Here is a 27,839-nt window from a genome sequence, read left to right as displayed (position 1 = left end):
GCGTGTTATGTAAATGTGCTGTCACCTTATCTACCATTGTAATTTGGTTTACGATGTTGGGCAAAAACTGCTCTTTTTAGTGAGCTGCAGTTTTAATCATATAATATTCCACGTAGTAATGCTGATTTGAGATAACTTTGTTACTAGAACTTAAGGGATTAAACCTGATGCTGCTGACTTGATAAGACAAAGAAGAAGATGAATCATATAACAAGCTCTAGTGTCAGAGTTTCCTCATATCCAGCTGAAAGCCTCTGACATAGAATTATAACAACGACTGCTACCGAGTAACATTTGGTGATTCCGAATTTACGGGCCCGCCTTGATACAGGGTGTAACACTTCTAAAATCAAAACCCAGAAGTGAATTCACAAGAAATCACTAGAACTGCGAATACATAAGTTGAAAATGTCACCATTTTAGCATTTAATTATGCTAAAGCACTCGAAGTACCCCAAGTTTGTGCTTCATTTCGCAAGTAATACTAAAGTCTGTGTAATATGAGCAAACTAATGTCTCAAGTGGAACTGCGAAGTTTGTTGCAAAAACTCGGCTTGAGATCTGTATGTAGAAGTCTTAAATTTGAGCACACGGCAAACTTCCAGTCCGCCGATAGTTTGTTTGGGCTCATTACTCAGTATGGAGATGGATGGTAGTGCACAGATATTACAACTATCAGGTATCCAGACAGACTAAAAAGTTTCATTGGATTTTGGTGAATTGTCGTATAACCATAGGCCTAACTATATGCCTTCAGTTTAGTCTGCTACCAACGACGCATTACCTACAAGTACCTACCTTTCGAGTACCTATACAAAAAATATCTGCTATTTTCATTTATGAAGCAAAAATATGTTTTATTAATTTTGTTCCTACTTATTCGATAAAATGTCGACGTTGCCAGATATAAGCTCTCTATGATATACCTCCTAATAGTTCTTTCAATATACTCATACATATGTTGAAAAGAGATATCTTTTGTGCTGAACAAAGGGTTTTTTCTTTTGTTTCATATTATGGCTAATTTTTCATTATCTTGTTCCTTTATTTAGGTTTTCTTTTGAAGTATTGTCATTTCATGTTCAGAGCCACAATATTTATTTGGGAAAATACAAAAAGAAATCTCATAAAGGGCCGTGGCATATCATGGCAGTTTTTCAATACGATAGCGAGTCCCTACGTTACTTGAAGTCTTCACGGCGCCCTCAACCCAGAAAGTATGACAGTAGACCTTACCAAGGAGGAGTTCCTTACTCTGATAATGGGGTTGAAGTGTTCAGATCTACAGTAAATTTGTGTTAAACTGGTGTTTTACGTGAATCCTAGTAAACTGGAAGTCGTAACTAAGGTTTTCTTTCGTCTCACGTCTCATTTCTAGGCATATTACTAGGACTCTTTAGCTGTTTGAGAGTACCTTTAGCCAAACTTTACGTCGTCTCGGAACATCATATGGGCGTACTTTTGATCGGAAATGAGTAGCTAGCCGCCATCAAGCTACCCAAGGAGACGTATACCCAATTATGGAAAGGGGTCAAAATAAAACCACAAAATACAATACAGCAAACGTGTTTATTGATTACCAAGTGTAATAAATATATAAACAGTCCAGTATACAGTTGCTTGGCGCTTTGCTTACCGGGAAGACAGGTTAGAGTGACAGTTCCCCCGGGGAATACAGCCCCCGGGGGACTATATAGAAGTGAGGAGTCAGTGTGTATGTCATAGAGAACGCAACGCGCCACACAACCAACGCAAGCGCACATCGGAAATTCGGTTACAAGCTCGTCGTTTTTGTTTTGGGTGTTAGGGTGATTATCCACTAAGACGTAACAATTGTGTTTTTTTTTTTCAAAGCAACTGTGTTCACTATCTGCAATATTTTGAGAATTAATCAATTCTGCATAAAACGTTTTAATGGTTGAATTGCTATGTAAATCTGTCGGTAGTGATAATGGCGTGCTCACTCGCTGCGGTCGCCGAGCGTGTCGCCCGCGGCTCGCTGCGGCCGCCGTACGTTGTCCGAACATCACCCAACACAATTATTTGGTAAACAGTAGTAAATACGTTAATACACCGACAGTGCGCTTGATACACATTACATGCTTGTACGACAAAATAACAGCCAGATTTTAGAAGAAAATCCTTAGTTTAAAGTTGAGTATAGGTTCAAAAATCGTTCAGTCACAATTTATAAGAAATAGTCGCTCTTTCACATCATATATTAAAGTTATATTTAAATATACATTAAGAAATTCACAGCATTTCATTTTTTTTAAAGTGGATGGTTTTATTGTCAGTATGACAAACGAACTAAAACTACGGGTTACACACATTTTTATCTCATTCCTTGGCATCGAAGCCTTTTAGTACAAAATTATAAAAAGAAAGATGTAAGTTACAGTTTTAATACGAAACTGTATAAGAAGTTATAAAAAGTTTAGGTCATTTGGCACAACGATTTGCATCACATGTTTAGACCTTACGCTAAATTGTATACTAGCTTTTAGCTTACAAAGTCGGACAGTGGGCGAGCCGGGCCGGACGGGCGCCGGACGCCGGCCGTGTCCGGCCCGGGGTTCGAAGCTCTTGCCGCTCAGATTCGCTCGCATTTAATGCTCGCACACTCGCTCAGCGAACGATGAACCAAGTGATTCACGTATCTAATAGTACCATCAAATGATTGTATGTTTGTTCTATGCTCTCAATTTGTTCATTATTCGCCGAAGTTAAAGCCCTCCAGTCCGATTTAAGTAGAACTTAAGAAATACACAAAGACAGTACATGAAAATTCAACTTATAGAAATATCAACAAAACTACAGAACAAGTAACAAGCAGTGAAGTGAGAACCGACCCTTATTGAAAACATACGGTGTCATAACATGACTTACTACTTCCCGTATGTTTTCACTTACAAGCAAATATCCTTCAATTCCTTAAATACAATTCAACATGAAACAATGGAAATCCAAACATCATAACAAACCAATAACGTTAAATTTATTAAAACGTCTTTTTTACAAATTTTATTCTCTACCTACAACCCTAGATCGAACCTTTTATTTTTTTATTTTAAATTACAATAGTAAAATAAAATATTTTTTGTTATTTTTTTCTAATTACCCAGTTAATTTAGTTTCTCTCGCTCGAGCCTTCCATTTAATTCCAATTTCGAGTAGTCTATCTAAGTGGCCCGCGGCAATGCAACACTGGAAGAGCGCGGAAGGGAGGCAGCGCTTGTATTGCCGGGAGCAGTCAGGACAGAGAATGATATGTGAACGAAATCTACTCAGTTGTGAAGAAGGAAGAAGTGCACAGTTCACAACAATACACCTACCATGCAGCTACAACATTTATTACATTATATATTTTGATTATCTATCAGTTACCACGTATAAACTATCGTCGTATCTCATAATGTCGCATAACATTTATTTATTACGATGAAGGTGTAAACTTCAGCTCGCATTTGCGCTCCTTGGCGATAAGACTCGTAACCAGTGATAATAAACAGTAACAGAACTTTCACACTAGCGGATTTTCTGCTCGGCAGAAAAGCTGCCACACGATTTCACGTGCCATCGATCAAACTGAGCAGAAAATACACTAGTGCCTTCCGCATTACGTGCACTTATTTCTTTAACGACGCTAACTCTCATCTAAAGAGTAAAGTTTTGATAGGTTCGATAATATTCCCTTTGATGGTAAAAAGATACACACAAGTTCACCGTTACGTAGTCACAAAGATGTTCTCTCTTGCTTGTTAAATCTCGCGGCAAAGTTACTTGGCACCGTCTGATATTGTTGAAGTCAAGTTGTCGCCGACGAACGCAAAGTTACCCTCCCGGCTTTAACTTTAATCGTTTGGTTAGATTAAAAATTCAGATGAAAGAGGACTTCATAAGGGCCACGGAAAATATCGATCAGTTGAAATAACAGCGTATTTCCATTTGTAAATGACGGTTACAAATACGATATTTCGGGTCGAATTAACCTTACTAATAGCAGTGTCAGAAGCCGGCCAACACGTGTCGGACATTTGACATTATGTGCCTACATGTGGCGAAACAGCTCGTTTAATTGAATAAATCTTTCGACATAATTAATTGTGAATAGTTTAGCACAAAATTGCCTTCCGCACAAACGCTATGATTTCGAATAATTGAAATTGGACATGCTTACTGAAACAGAACCAAGATTTATTGAGCTGTTAAAATTAAAAGTGCAGACGACTTTATATTTATTTATTCGGAACGAATTTCGACTGAAAAAGCCGTTCAGTTTATTGGGAAACGTTTTGCCCATTTTGCAATTAAAATATTTTACAGCAATTTATATTCCAATGAATTTGCTATTGACTTATAGGAGAAGTGACATAATTGGCTTTTTAATTAACTTTTCCCACTCAAAAATTTCGAAAACTGTTGACAATCTAGAAACGAATTTACCTGATCAACGATGAAAACTTATGAACTTTAGCTTAGCAGATATCTCCAACACAAAAGTTAGGCAACAAAACTCTTAACACGAGTAGAATGTCAGTAGTTATTCACAGTTTATTGGTCTAATTGTCTCAGGCCGGCGGACATCATAGCTGGATCCCACTGAGCTCGGAACTACTGCGATGAATTTATAAACTTTGAACTGTATTCCGCAACTGCAGCCAGAAGTGCGAGAAATTCAAACGGTTTTATCTTCAATCGCGCTGAAGTAAAGTCAATTGGTTGGCAAAAGAAGACAATACCTATAAGGCTGTAGTATACTTTCATGTTGAACTTGCTAATATTATAAACGTAAAATTTTGCAGGTGTGATGTTTGTTCCTCGGAAAGCGGGGGAAACCGCTGGTACAACTAGTGTTTTATAAATAGACGCTTATGAAATACGACGATAGTTTCTTGAATAAATAACTTAACACACACATATTGACAATTATCGTCATCGGTTAAAAGGCTGCTCACACTTGCCCAGCCATCATTTTAATCATATTAATTTACATTTCATTAATTTCATTTCTCCAAGCTTTTAATTACACAACGTAATCTGTTGTTATCATATGTTGAACATTTTCCGTAATTCGCATAAATACAATATTAAAATTGCGAAATTTATTATTGAATTTAACACAACCTGAATCATTTATATTCATAAGCAAATATCCGCATTGTCGTCATTACACTTCAGGTGCAAAAAAACAAACAAGCTGGGCAAGTGTGAACAGTGGCTGGTACACAGACATTTATCATGTAACACATCAATTGGAATCAAACTGTCGGATGAACTCTCGGTCCGGTCGGTATCGGACGCGACTGCACATTTCCATACAACATTTCTATAAAAAACATCATTCCCAGCTTTCAACGAGCCGTAATTTGACTAACAATTTGAGCAGAAGTATTTTATTTATTTATTTACAGGGACACAAATCAAATAAGACGCGAAGGTTACGCGAAATAATTTCATTTGGTATTCGAATTTCAAATTGATGTAGTGCTATCGGATTGCCAATTGAATTTGACAGCTGTGTAATTGTAGCCGAAATACAAGTGTCTGGTACATCGAACGCGACCTCGATGTATATTTGCAATTATGTTAGCTCACTGTTGTAAAACAAACAAAATTCTATGCTGTAGATAAGTGGAAATTGTGTGTAAAATTAGCATTTTTAGTACATTTCGTGGTCGTAATTGGTTAGTTTTGAGTACCCCGGGGCATTGACTACAGTTTCGTGAAAGACAGTGTACTGCAGAAAGTTCGAGTAAAATGTGTTAATTCCAAGTCCAACTAGGAATACAAACTTGTTTGATTCAGTGAGCTATTGAATTAGTTCGGCGCCGGCTTTATTAGATTTAAGTGGATTGCGATGGCACCTGTATTTTATCCATTTTGCAAATTGGATTTATCCAATTTTGATAGATTAGCCGCGAACGAAATTAATTCAATTCCTTTTATTATAATGAATGCAATAGTTTGTATTGGTGCTGGCTATTTCTACGTTTGAACTAATGCATAGATTTTGACCAAACTTGTTAGTAATATGCACTTAGATATTGATTACTTTTTCGTCCCTTAAGATGCAGGTGAAACCGCTAGCAAAATTTTGTTAAACATTTCAAAAAGTTTTTTCCATAAAAAGTCAAGCAAGTGTAAACGCGAACAGATGGCAGAGTATCAGAGACGGCAGGAATCTTCAATGGCTCACAGTTGGCGGAGCAAACACATTTGCGTCACACGATTGATACACTCGATTTTACACTCGGTTGGAGCGTCACACGCTTTGTCTTTACAACTCAATTGAATTCGAATACCAACCATACGTATTACATTCTGTGCTAGAAACTTCATTTGTTTTATTGATGTTGTTTTTTTATAAACACACTAAAGGTACGTTTTGAATGCTAGCTGTCGACTGCAACTTCCGACCGCACTGGCAGCGACTGCATGAAATCAGCCGCAACTGCACTACTAGTTTGTACATATTTACACAAAACCATTTTGGATGGAAGCTGCAGCAGTACGTGCAGTCACCCTTCAGATATCCACCGATTTCTTGCAGTTGCTGCAAGTACAGTCGGCAGTCAGCAGCTAGCTTTCAAAACGCACCTCAAAACCAAAGTCTCCACTATTGTAAACAAAACACAATCTAATTTGATTGACGTGCGTCCCCCCACTCAAATACCAACCCTAACTACTAGAAATAAAGTTGGAAATCGGCAGTCGCGTTACATTGCGGGCAATTTACACATATTCGGTGTAGAAAGCATTGCTGGTGCAATTTCCGTTGTCATTGGGTGAGTCAGGGTGTTCCTCAGGCTCCACTCCGTTTGTGCGCATCTCGTCCCGCACCTGGGTAAATAAACATGATTTATGTCTTGTTAGTACTGCGGCTGAGATGCAACTAAGTTTGCGTGGTACATTGTGATAAAGGTATTTTGTAGTGCAGGTAAGTATCAGCCCGTAGCTGTTTTTGGAATGCGCTGTTAATTAGAAGTTTTATTTTGATTTTGTTTGTACATCGAGTTTATTTTTCTTAGGGTGCATCGACACGGTACAAGTAGCTTGCGCATGTTGAGGCACATGCGCAGGTTACATGTATTTTAAAAACCTGCGGGTCCAGCGACTCGCGCATGTGCCAAAGCAAAATACCCGCCCGCGTGCTCTTGTCTCTTTTATTTAAATTCCATCCTTAAACTCAGTATTAAAAACAGTAAGCACTTAATAAACAATGTCAACATTAAAGGCACTGCATCCAATAATCATAAATTATCCTACACACGCCAATACGTCATAAGGAATGTCCGCATATTCCATTGCCGATTGGAGCACGTAGCTCAAACTAATATCTAATTTAGCATGACGCCACTTGACGTACAAATTGAAAGGGCTTCACTAATCATTTTAATACAACTCACACAGCCTGCGTAATTCCACTAACTGGACATATTCCATGTCAAGAGCCTATGGCATACACCCACGGAGAACAAAATGAATAGCAGAGGTGTCATAATCTCTAAAGAAAGTAGCGCGACAAAGTACGAGTGTGCAGGGGACGAGGAACGTTACTGTCTTCGCAATTGGGCCTTCTTTGAACCCGATTTTTTTGTAATACCATAAATGGTTGACAGATGTCTCAAAGAACAAAGAAAGCTTCGTTAGTCCACTCGTAATTGATCGTTGTGGTCAAGCCTAAAGTACGCATTTGACCTAGAAGAAGGCGCCTGAACTACCTACGTTATGGCATCTCCGCTTATATTTCCTTACTCCGTGCAGTTACCTAATCAAAAATAGTTTGCTTCAATCTGAAACACAGTGGAATTTCACAACGTATGTGTTTGATTGGTACTCGAAATATTCCGCTGTATTTTGGCTGTATGTTGTATTTGATTTTGGCGATGTGTTACAATTTTAGGTGTTTCTGTTTTCGTGTTTATGTAAAAATAGTTTTGTTTTCACACGGTTAGATATACAAGTGTTTGATTCGAGCGTTTAGTTACAAAGCAAAAAATTCACACGTTTTTTTTTTAAATAAATAAATATTTATTTTCATACACCAAACGTATTAAAAAGTTATGGGTAGTAGATAAATAAGTATGCATGTATTTAATAAAACTAGCTACCTGTTGTGGTTGCATTTATTTCAAAAGCTGAAATAATTAAATACCGCGTTGTATTATATTTTCGAAAGCAGTTTGTAATAATTTCAAAAATTCGACCTGAAAACCTATAATTTACGAATACCGCAATAATTTTACGATACTGCCGGCACTTATTTTCAGATGCTTAGGTAATTTTGAACACTGGGAAGCGACTAGCATAGTCGCTTCCATAAACACTATTTTATTTTATTTTTCACTACAGTAAACAGATATTCCAAATAAAACATTGTTTTATTTTATTCTGCACTAAAGTAAACAGAATAGATGTTTTTTGCAAAGGTGTGAAGTGTGTGTTTAGAGTGAAAGTTAGCAAAAAATATTGTTTGCTGTGTATTTTTCGGCCTCGGCCGGTTAACATAGATGTTTAAAAAAACATTTTATTTGCACCCGATTGAACTAAAATATTATTATTTTGGAATATTATGACAGTGTGACGGATATATTTTTTTCTTTTGTAATATTTTGAAGGGAACAGCTTATGCAGAAAAATATACTAATTGGGCCTTGCGGCCTCGCCAGCAGCTGAGTACCCTTTTTTCCTATGAATGAAATAAAAAATCCAGTAATATTTTCCGATACCCAATTAATAGACTGTATTTCATAAAATGAACATGAATGATTTGTACATTTGGTACTTTTTATGTTGCTTTAATGGCAGATACAAAAAGCTTACATATTTAAAAATAAATGTTAGTTTTTCCCTACCAAATGTACATCTAAAATTGGTTCTGTAAAAATAATATATTCTGTAAAGTAAGTCGAGTAAGTTACACTATATTTAACCAAGAACCGCTGAACCGAATAAGCTGAATATTGGTGTTTTAGCCTAACATTTTTTGACTGATAGAATACTCTTTTACGATAAATACTTCCATAAGGATGTGGGTGAAACCATAAGTGGAAGCCAATCTTACAAACATTATTAGGTAATATTCAATACCTTCTCAACTTGGCGCATGACTCGTAACATATTCAGGCCGGCAAGGTTCTTCAACTCCTGGACGTTCCACTGGCCGCTGCGCAGGAGTTCCGCGAACAGCTCCGGGTATCGCGACACGTCTTCCAGTCCTCGGGGTACCCTGCATCATGAGCGTGAAGTTAGTTTATTTGTCAACGGCTGAACATATATTGACTGTTTGGAGTTAAATACGGTCAAGAGCGAGTTATTCTACCTTATGAAGCCATCTATAAAACGTGCTAAAATAACGTTTGTTGTATGCTACTGGGAGCCCCATCAATGTATTAGTTGTTATTTCAGCACCATAAATACATCATCTGTGAAGTGAAATTTCAGCTGTCGAGCTGTAACGGCTCGTGCAATACAGCCTGGTGAAGGATAGATGGACAGCCAGACGGAATGTGAAGTCTTAGTCTTAAGATCCCGTTTTACTCTTTGGTTACAGAACCCAAACCCTATTTTTTTCGGCATAATTATTGTGAAAAGGTATTCTTTCAAGGAGCTCCGAGTATTATTTATGAGATAAATAAAACCATATTTTTATTTGGAGGCACCATACGTTGTCATACACAATGTATTAGTAAAATATGGCTGAAGTTTCTCACGGAATTTTGCGAATATAAATTTTAAGTTAGAGTTTCTACGCATTAATTTTATCGGCATTGCAATATTATTTCCGACTCTCGTACCTTGTAATATTTCGGGACATTTTAAAAATAGCCTTTATGTGAAGCCATATTGCTTTTATAATTTTATTTCTGTGCAAATAATATTTTCGGTGTAGTTATATTGTGACCAAGACACTTCCAAGACCAGAGTAAAGATGTAAAGATTATCTGAAAACTGACATGAAAGAGAAGGGAGTGGATCATTAGTATGATAACTTACAGGGATGGAAGCGGAAAATGGATTGTGCCGACTGCAAATATTATTTGGAACTCAGCAAAAATAATAATGTTAGTTTTACCTATTCACACCATCAAAGTCTCCACCGATGCCGACGTAGTCAGCCCCAATCATGCGCTTGATGTAGTGGAAATGTTCTAGAACAAATAAATATAATGTCGATAAACATAACAAATACAAAAAGTAACTATTCAGGCTTTCAAATAAGACTAAAATATTCGTTTTGTCAACAAACTAATAACAAAGAAGCTACAATCCGTTGTTATTTTGTGAGAAGTTGTATTATTTTCATGTAACAAATACATACTTTAAGGATTGTTTTTTCATTACACACAGAATATCCAAATCTTTAAATGGACATTAAACTATTTTTTTTCATGTTTTCAGAAATCGGCACCAGCTTTTTTATTACTACAGTTTATAACTGTTATTATATTTCAGCCCTTTCTTCCCGCTTTCCTGTCTGTAGGAATTATGTGATGTCGAAAGCAACATATTCTAAATTTTAAATATCACATTGTAAACCCAACCACCGCATACCATTCTCCTACAAATTGTATAGCATCCGCAAAGCTACAAGCCGAAACATAGTTAGCTTCAAGTAGCCGGACGGACGGCAATCTAGCCGGACTGACGACAGTCCAGCCGGACCGGGAACACAATACCTCCGGTTTCAGAACCGGACATAAAAGAGTTCGTACATCGTTGAAACACGTAACTTAGACTGTTACCTCAGATGGGTGGTAATAAAAGCAGGATATGGGAAAGCTTTTTAATGTCTGTATTAGAATCTAATGCAATGGTGTCTTTTTACCGACTTCGAAAAAAGGGGGAAAAGGTAGCTTTAAAAGGTGATATGAACACATCAATAATTCCTAGATACCGACTTCTAGAGAGATGTGAAATAAATGTGAAAAGTTTTTTTTTTGTGTTTTTAGAACCCGGTTTTCTATTTCCGTAAATATTTTTTTTTTGGATTCAAGTAGAACCTCGGATGATTATAAGTTTTATCTGAAACGCAGTGTCAATACCTACAACTTTGATAGAGATCACGTATTTATTCGGGACTTAGTTTCGTGACCTTGATAAATTATATAAGTATGAATCTCAAAGGCTAAACTGACCGTAGTACCTTCGTCTTACACAGAAACATTTCTATAGGTAATCCCCATACATCATGCGAATACAATACAATAAATTGAGCCTGAGTAATATTTACGGCTGTATCGGCAGAATTTATGACATCGCGTCGTCCTTGGATCATTAATTAGTGACGGAGTTACTCTCACAATTGTAAGAATAATTTATGAGTTCTGGGTCGAGGTAAATATGACAATGTCATTGGTAATGTGACATATTTCTTGACCTTCTATTAATTACTGCTTGTTCTTGTTTCGTTGGATTAGTTTTGATGACATACAATACAATGATGACACAAACAGTGCCAGATTATTCTAAATATCATACTTGTAAAAAAATTATCGACCGGTATTTTGATTGGGCTCTCAATCAATATGAAATGTATCTCTGTCTGATCTTCCAAAACGGATTAAACCGATCACGATGTATGTAATTTGGAAAGAAGGTACGTACCCTGGAGACAGAATAGAGTTATACAGCGCTTGAAAACTCCATATAAAGGTATAAAAAGTTAGTGCCCCAAGTATTAATGCCACAAGAACGAAATCACAAAAGTTAAAAACATAAAGAAAATCCCAACTACAGTAGACAGTTCAGGATAAATAAATCATAAGAGATTTACCTACATATCGCGACGCGAGTTTTATAGGTAATACATGCATACAATGATATATCTCTCTATTATGCTGAAAGTTTCAGAGATTATATTGGCTCATCTACATATTTGAAGATTTTTCTTCGTTGTTTATTTCTTTAGTTTGTTTTCAGTCTACATGAAAAAACTAAGTACGCTGAATGCTGCACGATAATGCTATAATGGTAACTCGGATGCACAAAGTTCTAAGGAATTTCCTTTCCTTCTTTTAATTTAGTAAAGTTGAGAAATAAAATACCGTTTCAAGTCATGTTTCAAGTTAATAAGTATTATGCGAAACTTTATATATTTTTTCTGAATTGACTCAATTCAGTAAAATAAAAATAATCACAAAGCGATTGAAATAAAGTTATACTATACAATTTTTATGATACATTTTTGATCGTCCATTCAATGCAAAATATTTCGATCAAATAGTTTTACATGGTTGGATGGACATGTAAAAGTTTGTATGTTTATTTATTAATGTTCTAACATTCAGTCTGTTTGATAGGCTGGACGCGTAATGCAGTGTCGCTGGGACTGGTACAACTTGGGCTCACTTACCGGCGACGTCAGAGATCGTGGCGTTGGGCGCGCACTTCACGAAGTCGGGGAAGAAGTTCACCATGATGATACCGCCATTCTCTTTCTGCAATTTTATATTTATGTGAGTTTTATTTTATACATACAATCTTAAGTTCTCACGCCATGAGCAACTACATCGGGTTAATCATTGATAAAGTTAATAGCAATCGGCTTGGTTGGTTTGTGCATGTAGGACACCATGTCATGACAAGCCGTTGTGTGTCGGAAGGCACGTGAAATGGGTAAGTCTAGGCTGTCATTTTAACATCTTTGGCAGTCGTTATGGGTAAGTAAGAAGCCAGAAAGTCTGATAACTAATCTCACGAGTTATTGCCATCGAATTTCATGAATGAATACTTACCAGAGATTGGATGATATCATCAGGAACGTTACGCTTATGGTTGCAGAGACTGTAGACGGATGAGTGGGTGAAGACCACGGGAGCCCTGGAGAGCCTGATGGCAGCCCTGGTGGTGTTCTCCCCCACGTGCGACAGATCCACTATCATGCCCAAGCGGTTCATCTCCTTCACCACTTTCTGTGAACAAACAAATCAGTACTGTCTAAAGTTGTTCTGTGAAAATATACTTTATGATTTCGCTTGTAAAGTTCAGTTTGCTCTAACGTAATTTTATTAGGCTTGCAATATTTTTTAAAGGTTTATTTACACAAATTATTACTACCTGAAATAGGGATGACTGTAAATTGGCAGATAAAAAGGTTTATTTCTAACTTTATGTAAACGCCAGCCGCCAGCAACAGAACAGTCAATCATTAGTATACCAGGAAATAATGCCACAAAGACAACAAACATTCTTCACCACGCATGCCCGTTTCACACATCACCATTTTGCTTCTTACAGCCAAACATTGACAACTGTCGGTACAAAAATAATGTTAAAACCACTTGATACTGCCTACACGAACCGAGCGGCGTCGTGCGGAAAAACCGAGCATAAAATCCGCCAGTACGGAAAGTTTCATATTCTACAATCATCTTATTACCCAGTCATGTAGAAGAAAATAAGATCGTACCCAAACTAGGTAATTTATAAATCACGTGTCTCACTCATATTGCTTCTCGCGTTTATTAAATCTGCGACTGGATTCAGACGCGATGTTATTCATGCGACTGTAATGAATCGCAGATAGGATACACGTCGGAGTCGCTGCGGAATATAGATCGTGTGGAACGACCCTTATGCGAAATTTCGTGTTGATTGGTAGTTTTAACACAATTTGAATATCGTTGCACGCTGTCAATATTAATGGGATGGGAAAAATATTTTTTTTTTAACAGTGATTGATGTGTACTGAAGTAATTTTTATGTTACTTTGTTGGCGGGTTTACGTGGAATCTTTTTCAGTTAAAAATTAATGTTAAATGTACATATATTTTTAGCCAACAGCAATATTTCAATACTTCACTACTTGCCATTTGTGACCCGTAAAAATATGAAGTTCTATATTTAACTATTTAGTGCCAATTTCTATAACTTATCTTTCCCTTGTTTTGCTATTAGAGATTGAAGGCACAATTTGTGTGGAGCTAATGTCATCTAGTCTTTAATTCCAAATGAACGGATGCATAGATTTATAGAAATCCACCATTAATATCTCAAGGAACAAAGCTCAAATCACTAGGCTTGCACGAACCAGGTGCAGAAAGTGCAATTATTTAAACTTACCTATTCAGCGTGCGCTTCAAGTGGACCATGAAATTTTCAAAAGAAGTTTTCATTCAGCAGTTATGTTTTCAACCATTACTGTATTATTAACAGTTGCCTTTTTAACGGAGCTTTTGCACTAGTGGATTTTTTAGCTGCTTTTCAAAAACTGCTATTTTGCATCCGAGATTGACCAAATAAATTAGAGTTTGCATCTGTTAACACAGTTTCGTATTAATTCTGGAGTATAGCGTGATCATCGATTAACTATCAGTCTAATTGAGGCCATTCATCACGAGTGTCTGCCAACACATTCATCTTCCCAAATTCTATCGTAGGGATGTCACAACGTACATATCTATGATATTTGTAACTCTAACTGCATTTAGTTTCCTTGTATGGCTTATATCAGCTATTTATCAGTCATACCAAAGGGTCGAGAAAGTCAGATAGGCAGTCGCTCCATTTAAAGCAATTGTCATCATCTCCCGAGCCTTTTCTCAATTATGTTGGGGTCGGCTTCTAGTCTAACCGCATGCAGTTGACTACCAGTGTTTTACAAGGAGCGACTATGCCTATCTGACCTCCTCAACCCAATACCTACACCTGTAAAAAACTGGTACCGACTCACATGGAAAAGGACGGAACTATCTAGGGAGAAGCAGATGTATGGCTTATTATATAAATATGGTATTTGTTTGATAGTAGCTTCCGCAAGCGGTTCCACCTGCGTAACGAGGGAATTACTTTCTGCGCGATTTAAAAAGAAGCCTATGTCTTATCTCAACGTCTAGCTACATTATCTTAGAATCAAATTATTGTATTAAAATTGGTTAAGCAGTGATGGCGGGCAAGTCAGACATACAAAGTTACTTGGATTATATTAGAGAGAATTAATTTATGCAAGATTTAATTGAACAAGATTTTGTTTTGTAATTTAAAAAAAAAACGGATTTATTTTCCTTTTATTTTGTTTTCTGCCACAATTATACCGTTCTTAAGTATCTAAAGCTATGTTTACATTTACTTTCTAATTAAAAAGAACGTTCTGTTTACTTCCAGTAAGTACTTCATACTAACCCTAGCACAATAACAGCAATAAGAAACAAGAGGATTCGTTTCTAATTACACGAATGACCGCCTAAATCATCAAAGTGAGCCCAGCTTACATGCGCTCACAAAGATGTCTACCACCCAGCCTTGGTCCTAAGCACGGAGGAAGGAAATATAGCGGAGATGCCATAAGGAAGGTAGGTCAGGCACCTTGTGGTAGGCCAAGCAACGAACGCAGTTAGTAGAACTAACGAAGCCTTTGGGTTTCTTGTCAAACAAAAACCAATCTGTAAAAAATTGATTGATTGGTGATTCTATTTTGAAAATAATGGGCAGTGTCTGAAGAAAGACTGTCAGGGCGGAGCTAGTAACGTTCCTCGTCCTCCAAACACACGCATTTCGGCGCGGTTCTTTCTTGGGTGATTTTGCGTTATGTCATCTCCGTCATTTTATTCTCCTTGGTCCTAAGACTCGAAGTACCAAAAGGGCCATTCATCTGACTTTGAAGCGATGTTGCCAGGACAATTTAATAACATGCTAATGAGAAGAACTGACAGGCCTGTGATTATATTTCAATTTTCTGAAGGCTACAGAAAATGGCGACTTTAAGTGAAGCGAAGGACCGGGTTGATGGTTTATGAGAAATAAGATTGGACGCGATGTTAGGTACTCGGTTTTGAGTGCGATGTTATCTTGCTTTTGAGATGATGTTAGACTTTTATGTGTTTCGTTTTAAGTTGTTATGGTTCAAATTTTTATTATATTATTGTTGTTGGAAAATCAAAATATTTTATTAAACTAGGATGAAAATTAGCACTTTTTGCTTGTTTCCAGGCCCAACCACAACAAGAGATTTGTGTTTTTGTCGAAAAAAGAAGTGACGCAACAAACTTCCCAGCAATACATCTTTTTTTTTGTATTGAAGAACCTTTATAACTGGTACCGTTAGGTTATTTGATTTTTTTTTTTTTAATAATAATTGCAAGTTTTTACTGTAGTTTTTACTTTAGTTTTTACTTTCTATTTGGATGTTAGTTTTAATTAATTAATAAATTAACATGTTAACATGAAAATAGTCTTCGTAGAATAACTTCATCTACCCTCGCTTAAAGGTCAACAAAAAGAGCTAACCAATTCACAATGGAACGCGTTCCACCTAATATCTAATATTAGTGTGGAACGTTCAGAAATTGATGAAATGGGGCCAGACGACGGAGGTGAGGAAAATAGAAATCTAATGATCTGCCGAACTGGCTTCGTGTTGAAAATATCATGCATTAACATGAATTTCCAGAAAGGTTTCGAGAATAGACGATCGGTTTTGGAGAGACTTGGTTTTGGTCTATTTTAGCTTAAAGCTATTTTAAAATGGTGTCAGCGATGAATTTAATAGGAGATTTCCATAAGAAAATTGGTGAACATTTTGAGAGCCTCTTATTTTTGTCATGACAAGAATTTAATATACGATGAGACGTACATACAGAATTCATAATTCTCAGTACACAGTATTACTTATTAGACGAACGCAGACAAAGTTGCACAAGCAAGAGCTTAATGCTCTCACTTTAATAATAAAATTACAATACGGAATATTAAAATAGTTCGTGGGACCACCTTTTGCTACTAAAACTGTTATGAGCTATCTGAAACTTTGGAGCGGCGAATGTATTAAAATATATTCCATAATTTATGTACCAGAGTGGTCTAAGTATCCTTCAATCGGTAATGAAGTACTGTCATTAGGGCTGCCTATATAATAGAGGTATATAACCTGAGTTACATATAGGGCTATACGTGGGGTATACATAGGGCCCCATGGGGCGCACGCATCCTTTCTCCTCGACCACACATAATTCCCACATTCCTTACTAAACAAATCGACATTTTCATCCTTCCATATTAACAACAGCATAGCATCGCATAGCTCTTACTACACAAACAATAAGGTTGAAATTCGCTTACCTCTCCGAATTCGGTCAGTCCATTGGCCACGGGCGCTTCGTTCGATGAGTCGGCCCTGAAAGGAAGGAATAAATGACGCAAAAAGGAAAACAAATGTACAACAAAAAGATACATATACATACACACAAGAGGATACAGTCGCCATTGTTCCGTCAGTCGCTTTGGCAGTAGGACAAGACGTAGAAATACAGTAAGAACAAGATAACAAGCTCTAGCTCACACAAGAGAAGGCAATGTGCAAAGAAATTACAGAGAACTGCACGACAGAGATATTTTCTTTCTTATTAGTGCTGTCTGCGAGAGATTGTTATCAAGTACCTACAGTTTACCTTCTGTCATTTTACATTGCAACCTAACAATGGCTTAGCTTTCGTAGATATGCTCCACTAGTAATGTTTTTAGCCCCTTGCGTGTCTTAGTTGAATGTTGGACCTCTCAAACGTTGTGCATTACAATATGTTCCCGGCTGTTTCTCTGGTGGCCACAATTATCTGTAACGTCGTGCGTGCTCGGTACAGTGAGCTCAATACAGTTTACTTTATATTTCGTTGTAAATATTAAAAATGGTTAAATTTAATGTTGATTATCTTTATTAATGGGGTACGTGTTTAATGGGCCACGGGTTTGTCATGGAATTTGTTTATTTTTGGAAATTATGGTTGTAAATCTATATACACAAAATTTTTACGCGTTATTAACGAGCATTCTTTGAATAAAATATAAAAAAAAAACTGTTGGATAGTACCTACGCATTTTTTTCACCTAAAACCGGGATCGTTGTTATGCCTAGACTACAAATACTGGGATTGCGTCCATTATCTTAATTAATCATAACTTATACCTTTCAAGTTTTTTCCAACTAATTTCGAAAGTTGAGACTGGCTAATTCATTATTTCTAGCAGTAACTGCAAACTGTAAAACTTTATCTCGTGCTGATAAATCTATCTTATGGACTTAACTTTTTACGTCAGAATACAAAGTGTAACAAAAGTCAATGTTTTACAGTCATTTAGTTAACAAGCCCTGCCCCTGGTTTCACTCGCTTATTCTTCTACTTCATGAATCCTGATAAAAAGTTTTCCTAAGTAGTTGACCTGGGTTCAACTTGTATATTTAGCTCTTAAATGTTTGTTAGCATTTTAATTACGCCAGCGTTGAGATGAGCTAAAGATTTTGTGGAAACTGTTGCACGGAGATACCTATATAAGTTGACTGTTTAGGTACCTAGCTAAGCTGTTGTTACTAAAAATAGGTAAACGTGTGAAGAACAAAACAGTTATAGTGAGGAATTTCGACTTTGAAATGTCTGTAATTATAAATTATGTACCTTGAGTGGGAGTTTTGTGGTCCTAATTGTACAAAAGAGGCGTTTTTATATTATAGTACTAATGTCTGCCATCCTATTACATCCTGTATAGGATCATTATTATCCCTTTTTCGATATGCAGGCTATCTAACCTCGAAAGAATTTTTCAATTTGTACCAGTACTACCTTGATTAGCTGGGCATATTTAACCAAACAAACTCTGTGAGGAATATAAAAAGGTAAAGATAATTTTATCAATTTTTTAAAAGTATTCTTTGGTATTAAAATAACGCAGGCAAATGTTCAAACTTACAATCGGAAGTGTTTTAATCTCTGTTTGTCTACACACAACACGATCAGATCTGTGGTCGGACTATTCAATAATACATCTGAGCGTGTAATCGGCTCGTGCGATAAACCTCATGCAATTGTGATCGCAGCTAGTGCAACTCATAAGCGGATTTGCTATCTCCCTTGAATATGTACAGCTAAGTGTATTCGGTAAATATATTAGTGGTTAGAAGTTATGGAAGTTTAGTATTATAGAATGTTAAGGAAGTCATACGCTAGGTATTGCCGTGTCAATGACTGATTGAAAATCATGCAAAGTAAAAGTCTTTATTTTACGATTCAAAAGGATAATGTTTGAATGTTCCGTTTACCGCGTGAAAGATAAAAATATTTTTGCACCCTTATATTTTGTTTCAAGTTTATTATGAATATCAGGGCTAAAATAATTTTTATTCTGTCTTAGTATGCATACTGATAAAACAAAAACGAGAGATTGGTCAGCCTGTTTAAATTAAAATTTGCCTAACGGGTGAACCTATTCAGACAATTGTAGGCTTTCTATCTGTTTGCGGGAAGAAGGTCTATGGAGATGGAATAAGACTTCTTTAAGTCTAGTTCTTAAGGCAAGTTTTCATAATCCTATATCTTATCAAGTGTCTTCGAATCTCAAGTAGGTATCAAACTCGTCTTCAGAATCAAAGTTCTGACACTTGAGGTTAGACCAGTCGGCGAGTTAATAATCTTCGCTCCACAGCTGATGTCGGATATAACTGTACTGAACATCTGTTCGCAGATATATTTAAATTGAAACTTCGGTTTAATTGAATCTGACAATATGCTAAACCACGTTTCAGATTATGCAGAATATATTGAAAATAAACTAAAGAAAAATATTTCTGTCAAGTTCCAAGATTTCACCCGCACATTGTACGTACATACTTATATAGCAAGTTAAATAAAAGCTTTCAAGGCTGCATTCAGACCAATATCAGCGTCTATGCATATCACTATACATATACGGATAACGTGACATCGCACAGTGATTCACTCTAAGGCCATAAATCGAAAAATGTCATTGGCTTATCAGCATTAGATCTACTTACTAAGTGATTAACAAGTTAAGAAGCTTCCAAAATCTCTAAATACCCGTGTCATAAGGTCAACGTATTGACCAATTTTGTGCATCGGAAGTTAGCGCATCTTGAGTCTAATTCAGTCAGAGTCATCAAAACTTAACACTTTGTTTTTGAGTGTCACTATTCCAAATCAAGTGTTTACGTATGGTGATAGTATGGAGGTCCAAGACCAAGGTATGTACTTCTATTATCAACTACATTTTTTTTTAATGCGTTTAATATTTTATTTTATTTTTTTATTGAAGGTAGCGTTTTTGTAGATTTTTTTGGTATACTTTGATATCATTTGGACCTATAACTTTTTGCTGCTCAGTGCTGCACTTGAGGCAAATGTTTTTCAAATAAAGAGGATGTTCTTATAAAACCATATAAGTTTCATCTGCATCTTTCTGCCCCTTGTCAAAGTATGCATGTCCATAGTATTGAAACTTTGTAGTCGTGGTGGCCTAGTGGGGTAGTCGTGGTGGCCTAGTGGGCAAAGAACCAACCTCTCGAGTATGAGGGCGCGGGTTCGATTCCAGGTCAGGCAAGTACCGATGCAACTTTTCTAAGTTTGTATGTACTTTCTAAGTATATCTTAGACACCAATGACTGTGTTTCGGATGGCACGTTAAACTGTAGGTCCCGGCTGTCATTGAACATCCTTGGCAGTCGTTACGGGTAGTCAGAAGCCAGTAAGTCTGACACCAGTCTAACCAAGGGGTTTTGGGTTGCCCGGGTAACTGGGTTGAGGAGGTCAGGCAGGGCAGTCGCTCCTTGTAAAGCACTGGTACTCAGCTACATCCGGTTAGACTGGAAGCCGACCCCAACATAGTTTGGGAAAAAGGCTCGGAGGATGGATGGAGTATTGAAAAAACTTTATATTTTAAGTTCAGGTTTCATGTTGTTTTAGGTAAAGCTTTCAAATGTTCTGTTTCGAGGACGACTATTTTTGACATTTGGCACTCTAAAGAGGGTAGTCCAAATGAAAAATGCAACATGTCCTGAATACTTTGACCGAAACATCGTGCCTTTCGGATGACATCATAAATATCAAACTAGAGACTTTAAGTAATAAAATTATGAATGTATGTAAACGAATTTCTTATTATTGGGCAAAATCAAATCGTAGTAGGTCTAAGTTTATAGAGAAATATTCAGATTGGCTGAATGTGGTTGAAAATATTGATGTAGAGCGCATTGAGTTACATGTATCTCAGAAGTCTGACAAAGTTGAACCATCAACTTCTACATTCAGATCCCTTCCCAACAGGTTTACGAAAGTTACTTGTCAAAAACAAAAGGTGTGCTATCAAAATATGTTCTAGATTTGTTATCTGTTTGTAGTAAATACTTTTGAGCTTGAATGTATTCTGGTATATTTTGTGTTTTGTGTGTATTTGCAAAAAATGTTGTTCATGTATTTTTGCTGTTTTATTTTATTCTTTTATGGTTGTTTTTAATATAAATAACCATTATTTATAAAGATTTTTCATTAAAAGTGGCAGTATGACATGTTTTAGGTTTATCGTCTAAAACAAAATTACTGCGAGACATTTTTACACCTAAATAGAATGAAATATTTTTTAAATGAATGTGGTTATGTTATAATTTTAATAATTTACACTTTTCTTAACATATTTCAACGTGTAAAATAAATAAATTAAAAGTGTTTGTGAGTTTCGTATTTATGGCCGCCTTTGAATGGAACGTGAATCACTGTGCATCGGTTAGATGTGAACGAAAAAGTTAATAATTATGGAAATACAATAAACTGCGTAACATTCGATCACATTCGGCGGTTGACAGTCAGTTTGGTTTGAACACAGCCTTAAACTTAACCTATGTACGCGAGATAGGATTTTGAAGATGTAAGGTTAGTAAGAGGTTCTAGTCTTAAATAGGTGTTAAATAAAATCTTGGTACAGTGTACAACTGTATACAATGATGGATGCAACAAAAACAATTGGTAGAACAACACGTTGGTAGCTGCGGTTGAACAATGCAGCCGCAGCGGTCAGTGGTCAGCGGACACTGGGTAAAATATGTCCTGTGCCGGACAAAAATGTTTTAAAATGCTTGTGAAATTGTATTTACTACATTTTGTAATTAACTTTATAGTACCTATTTGACGTATATGAGTAGAATGCATTAATATTCTGTCAATTTCCACAGAAAGAATGTTATAATATCATACTAACAATTATACATTAATTACTGCATTTAATATAAAACTCCTCAAAGGTTTGACTTATTGGCAAAGTGTAATAATTGCCTAATTAGAGATGAGCGAAGTAAAGCAAAGCCAGAGAGTGCTTCTATTTCTTAAGAACAAGCTAAATTAAACTTAGTTGTGCTCAGACGAGGCGACCCAAAAAGTACCTGCCTACCTAGTAAAGAATTTATCTAGGGTCAAAAGCTTAATCATTTCCATCAAAATCTAAGAACATGAAGTATTTTTCAATAATTTAGTAGAGTTTTCAGTTTAACTTTTTCCTCAAATGGTGTATAGGTAATATTTGACCAGTGTGCACGGTGGTCGGCGGTGGTGTCAGCACAAACTTCATTCCGTCTGTGTTACACGACACGACGCTTAACTTTAACGAACACATGTTTTATTTATTTTATTTATTACACTCTGGAGAATTTCACAACTAAGTTATAAAGAAGTACACATAATTGGTTAATTAAAAGTCTTTTAGTCAAAGTAAAGTCAAGTTTACAAACCTTTCTTCCAAAAGCGCACACCTTTTATCACCTCCAATGCTTTTAGCTCTTAAAAGTGAAAAAAATGCTCACTAAGTAAATAAAGGGTTTTAAAAAGCCTACCTTACATAAATTCGCAGTATTCACAACGGTAGCCAAAAGTCAATAGTAGATATTTTGTGACGGGCCGAAATCGTTTTGTGGGTTTTAGAAACTTTCTAAGCAGACAATCTGGAAGTAGGCGGCGGTGTCCCCGAATGCTACTCAGTAGCAGTCGTTGTTATAATTTCACGTGAGAGGCCATCAGGCTAATTTGAGAAAACTCTGACACCTGGACGTGCTAGGTGATTAAACCTGCAGCTCACTCGATAAGAAGAAGAAGACGATACTAATTTCGCGAATACTTTCTCGCAATGTTGTTCGCGAAAAAAATCGGTGAATACAAAAATTTGAACCAATGATAAGTCTGTACAAATATCTTGTCATCATATTTTTACTCAGAACTTCAGATTTTTACACAAAATTCATTCAAATTTACATTTCCACACAACCCTGTAATAGAAAAAGTAAGTTTAGATATCTGTTTTCAAACAGAAAATATAAGCACCTATAATTTGTATAATGAAAATAGTAGTACATATAATTATACAAATTATATAGTGTAAATAATATAACCAATTAAATTAGTATATATATGAAATATATATGAGTGAAAAAATTTGTGAAAAATTTTGATGAAAGATCATAAGATTGTTGTTAAAAACAATAATAAATAATACTACCGTTAACAATAATAAACCAATGAAGGTTTAGCTACATCGATTTAAACGAAATTATTGAAATTTTCAGTAACATAGTTTTACGATCTAACAAAATTACATCTGGATTTCCGATGTAAAATATTTTATAAACTCCACGGCGAGCTGGACAGCTCCAAGCTTTACTGGCCGGCGAGGCCTGTGCCGAGATGCCGCTGCCGGTACGCGGTGCGGCGGCGCGGCCCCTGACAGCGCCAAAGCGACGCCGTCAATTTGACTTTTTTCTGTGATTTTGTATTTATTTTTCTTGTAATATTAGTGTTTTTAGTGTTTTTAGCCTATAAGTGTAAATAAAACGAGCCGCAGCACACAGATGCGCATCGGGAATGATATGGATTATAGTGCATGTCAATCTTCTGGATCACTGGATGCCCTAGAGAGATGCCCCCTGTGCCCCCAAGCTCGTTTCTTCAGAGGTAAGCGAGGCTTGAGCGTGCACATTGGGAAGATCCACAAATCCCAATGTGCAGGCTCTGCTAATGCGACCGCTACAAACCCGACACCAACCACCGATCCTTTCTGGCAAAAATTATCTAAATTAAAAAACTCAACTCCGGTATTAAAGCGAGTTCCCCGTGGAGCCAGGCCCCTGGTTGCTCAACACTTGGCAGGTTGTGTTCGCCTGGCTGCACGGGAGAACTCGCAACGTGCTTGGGAGCAATTGCTCACCTTCCCATATAGAGTTTTACACGTTCAGAAAAATTTGGCAAACAAAAAGTCCTTGACAAAACAAATTAAAGACAACTGCGTAAGTTTAGGCCATGAAGATTTCGATACCAAATTACCGACCCAAAGAATTTCTAATATACCCCGCCTAGTTGAATCAAAGCTAGGCGAGGGTGACATTCGGGGGGCTGCTAGAATTCTCTTTAGCAGTGATGTGGTGGCTCCGTGTTCTCCAGACACGCTCTCCGCTCTGGAGAGTAAACACCCAGCCCCAGCAGATGGCCTCTCTTTTCCCGACCCTCCTGATTCAGACGCACATACCCTCACAATTTCAGGTCGACACCTGGTCACAGCCATAGGCTCCTTCAGGAGCGGCTCCGCAGGCGGCCTCGATGGCTTGAGTCCGCAACACCTGAAGGATCTCACCTGCCCAAGCGCCGGGGAAGCAGGTGAGTCGCTCTTGAAGGAGCTTACGGCCCTGACCAACCTTATGCTCTCCGGCAAGGTGGACGAAACCGTCATAGACGTTTTGTATGGAGCAAACCTCTGTGCTTTGCGCAAGAAGGATGGCGGTATTCGTCCAATTGCCGTGGGGACCACTTATCGTCGTATGGCAGCCAAAATCTGCTGTAAATTTTATAGTGAGGACGTTTCGGAAAAATTTCAGCCCCTGCAGCTAGGTTATGGCTCGAAAGGGGGCTGCGAGGCTGCTGTACACGCCCTGTCGACCTACCTAAATTATGGGAACGGAGATGTCATCTTGAAGGTTGACATTAAGAACGCATTCAACTCGGTGAACAGGGACACCTTGCTGGCAGAAGCCAAAAAAGAAATACCCCAAATTTTTAGTTTCCTCTGGCAGTGCTATAGACATCCAACCAAATTACTTTATCGGGACAACCTATTAGAATCCGCTGTTGGCTGTCAACAAGGTGATCCCCTCGGGCCTGTGATCTTTAGTTTGGCAATTAACCCAATAATTCGGCAACTAAATTCTGAATTTAACGTCTGGTATCTCGACGATGGGACCCTGGGAGGCAACAGAGATACCGTACTTAATGATTTCATTTTTCTAAGAGACAAACTCCATAACATTGGCCTTGACCTAAACATTTCCAAATGCGAACTATTTATATCTGACACAACCGACAGACAGACGACACTCCAAAATTTTAACGCAGTAGCCGATGGCATAAAAATAATAGACAAAAGTTCTCTTTGCCTCCTGGGGTCACCAGTACTAGAAGAGTCATTTTCGGATTTTATTGAGAACAAAATTCAAAATTTCAATGATATTTCGGAAAGGTTATTCAAAATTAATATACATTCAGCCATCACCATCCTACGATACTGCTGCTTTGGCCCCAAATTAACCTACATCTTGCGTGCTTCTCATTTATGGAAGCACATCAACCTTTTGGATCAAATTGATAAAATAATTCGACACACACTTTCATCAATTTTAAATGTGGCCTTGGATGACAAAGCTTGGTCTCAAGCTACACTTCCCATCCGTATGGGAGGGCTTGGCGTCCGCAAAATTTCCAGTATTAGTTTACCGGCATTTATATCCTCCGTCCATGGCACTGACAAATTGATCAGGAAAATCCTACCTATTACACTGATCAATTTTGAGGTGCCATGCCTGGCGGAGGCTATTAATGCCTGGAAAGTCACATGCCCGAATACCGATCTACCCGCCAACCCATCCTCCCAGAGACAGTGGGATGAGCCGCTCTGCAGAGTAATACGGAAAAATCTCATTGATACGTCAATTACTTCTGCGGAGCGAGCACGCCTACTGGCTGTGGGTGAATGGGAGTCAGGTCTTTGGCTTCACGCATTTCCGTCGGCAAACATAGGCACCATGTTTGACGACACCACTTTCAGACTCGCTGTCTGCCTGCGTCTGGGTGCTTCGTGCTGCACTCCTCACCGCTGCCACTGCGGGGAAGCTGTCAACAGCCTCGGTCACCACGGCCTGTCGTGCAGTCGGAGTGCGGGCCGCATACCACGACATGCGAATATCAACGACGTGATCCGTCGGGCTCTTGTTGCCGTCGGCGTGCCAGCCGTACTTGAACCAAATGGTTTGGCACGCGACGATGGCAAGAGACCAGACGGCATGTCGCTATTTCCGTGGAAGATGGGTAGGACTTTAGTGTGGGACGCGACCTGCGTCGACACTCTTGCGCCATCCCATCTTCCTAGAACTGCGTGTTGTGTCGGCTCCGCCGCTTCACAAGCAGAGGACCTCAAACGGCGCAAATATAGTAGCCTTATCGGGAATTACATGTTTGAGCCGTTTGGGGTTGAAACTCTCGGGCCGTGGGGTCCGAGTGCTCACGCGCTTGCGAAGGAAATTTCTAAGCGCCTTGTTGACACTTCTCGTGACCCAAGGGCTGGCTTTTATTTCGCACAGAGGTTGAGCATTGCCATCCAACGTGGCAATGCTGCCAGCCTTCTGGGTACATTACCCGGTGACAGCGATGAGGAGCAATTTTTTGATGCTATGTATTAGTTTTAAGTTGTATATATAAGTTTATTTTTAATTTTTAAAATTAATGTAAATATTATGTAAATATCACAAAATTTACTAGATGTACAGATATCTGAATAAACTTAAAATCTGTATAAACATTCTGTATGTACTTAAACAGCCTTACTTATAAAATAATAAGTTATACTTAAGAGATGTTTAAGAAAAAATCTTACTTATAAACGTGGCTGAAATAAATCATTTTCTTAGCAATGTCTTAAATGAGCTGTCAAATTAAGTAGCCTCACACCCTTGTTTAACCCGCTAATTATCAAAATGGCTGGATTCTTACCAGCTGATTTTTCATTTCCGGTTTATTGACAGCTCAACTTTTTAATTTTATATTTTACGGATGCCATTGTTGCCATTACACAACGTTTTGATGACAAATATTTTTTTAAGCTACCAACATTCCGGTAGTGTTGAGAAATTAGTATGTTTTTATGTCATTATCTGTTCATTACTTAAGACATGCTTAAGCAACGTTTATAGGTCAAAATAATTTAATCACTACTTAAGGCTTTAAGTAGTAATTACTTAAAACAATGCTTAGAAGATGATTTGTTGATTTTTATAAGTAAGGCTGATAGTCTTTAAGTTTTATAGATATTTGTACAAACTTAAAGTCTGTATCGTGTGGGCCCACCGTGCGATGTTGACGCAGCGCGGGTGTGGCGCGACAAATACAGAGCCGCTTGATTGATCGGCTTAATTAATTAATATTCGACGTCTTGGCCTTTGATTTGGGTTTAAAGTGAAGAGCTTTTGTTGTTCTAAATAATTATGATGATGAAACGGCGTCTCGACACCATCAATGCTTATATAAACGACTTGAGGTATTCTTGATGCTTAACTAATGTTAAATATCTAGTAATTTATCAGAAACTATCTGTTTGGAAGTAAAAAACTACACGCAGAGAAATATCTGGCTATCTATACGAGAAAAAATGCTACTGTAACTAGAACTTCTGTTAACAACCGTGACAGCAAGACTCGTTGTTGACTTTACAAAAACCGTTTTGTTATTATTTTTAACTATCGTTTTATTAAGGACAACTAGACGTTAAGTTTAACTGACCAACCAACATAGTACTCAATACAGTGCAAATAACGCGCCTGTTACAATACCAATGTAATTAGAACCATACGTCACTAATTTACATTACTAAATCGATCGTAAGGACTACTATGCGATCTTGTATACATAAACACTTTTTTTTTTTGGGTTTACTAAATATTTTGCTGTATCTACTAATCAATTTATGTAACATAACGACCTGAACTGTAATGATAACTATTCGTATTGCAATGCTAGCTTTATGTTTATTGTAACAAG

The 27,839-nt window shown here is 37.4% G+C and overlaps 2 protein-coding genes across 5 annotated transcripts in view; one reads left to right on the top strand and one right to left on the bottom strand.

The window, feature by feature from the left end:
- Nucleotides 1–1,550: 1,550 nt before the first annotated feature.
- The window catches only part of LOC110376550 (dipeptidase 1), a 149,395-nt gene continuing 123,106 nt past the window's right edge, over nucleotides 1,551–27,839 (bottom strand). For 3 of the 4 annotated variants that reach the window (XM_064035116.1, XM_064035170.1, XM_064035191.1), the window contains 6 exons: nucleotides 17,062–17,116; nucleotides 12,741–12,917; nucleotides 12,359–12,443; nucleotides 10,079–10,154; nucleotides 9,094–9,232; nucleotides 3,569–6,843 (listed from right to left, as the gene is read on the bottom strand). In XM_064035116.1, the coding sequence (XP_063891186.1) occupies nucleotides 6,736–6,843; nucleotides 9,094–9,232; nucleotides 10,079–10,154; nucleotides 12,359–12,443; nucleotides 12,741–12,917; nucleotides 17,062–17,116 (640 nt within the window). In that variant the 3' untranslated portion in view covers nucleotides 3,569–6,735. Of the gene's footprint in view, nucleotides 3,541–3,568; nucleotides 6,844–9,093; nucleotides 9,233–10,078; nucleotides 10,155–12,358; nucleotides 12,444–12,740; nucleotides 12,918–17,061; nucleotides 17,117–27,839 lie in introns of those variants that run through there. The other variant, XR_010276557.1, reaches the window with a different exon arrangement.
- Nucleotides 23,626–25,337, top strand: LOC135119312 (uncharacterized). The gene is made up of 3 exons (XM_064043590.1): nucleotides 23,626–23,714; nucleotides 24,300–25,015; nucleotides 25,296–25,337. The coding sequence occupies exons 1-3, from the start codon at nucleotides 23,630–23,632 to the stop codon at nucleotides 25,335–25,337; spliced, it is 843 nt and encodes a 280-aa protein (XP_063899660.1). The 5' UTR covers nucleotides 23,626–23,629.

The sequence above is a fragment of the Helicoverpa armigera genome, chromosome 1 (genome assembly GCF_030705265.1).
Source record: "Helicoverpa armigera isolate CAAS_96S chromosome 1, ASM3070526v1, whole genome shotgun sequence".
In the NCBI taxonomy this organism is placed as follows: Eukaryota; Metazoa; Arthropoda; class Insecta; order Lepidoptera; family Noctuidae; genus Helicoverpa; species Helicoverpa armigera.
The sequence above is the reverse complement of the archived record's forward strand: the minus strand, read 5'-3'. Positions and strand labels throughout refer to the sequence as shown.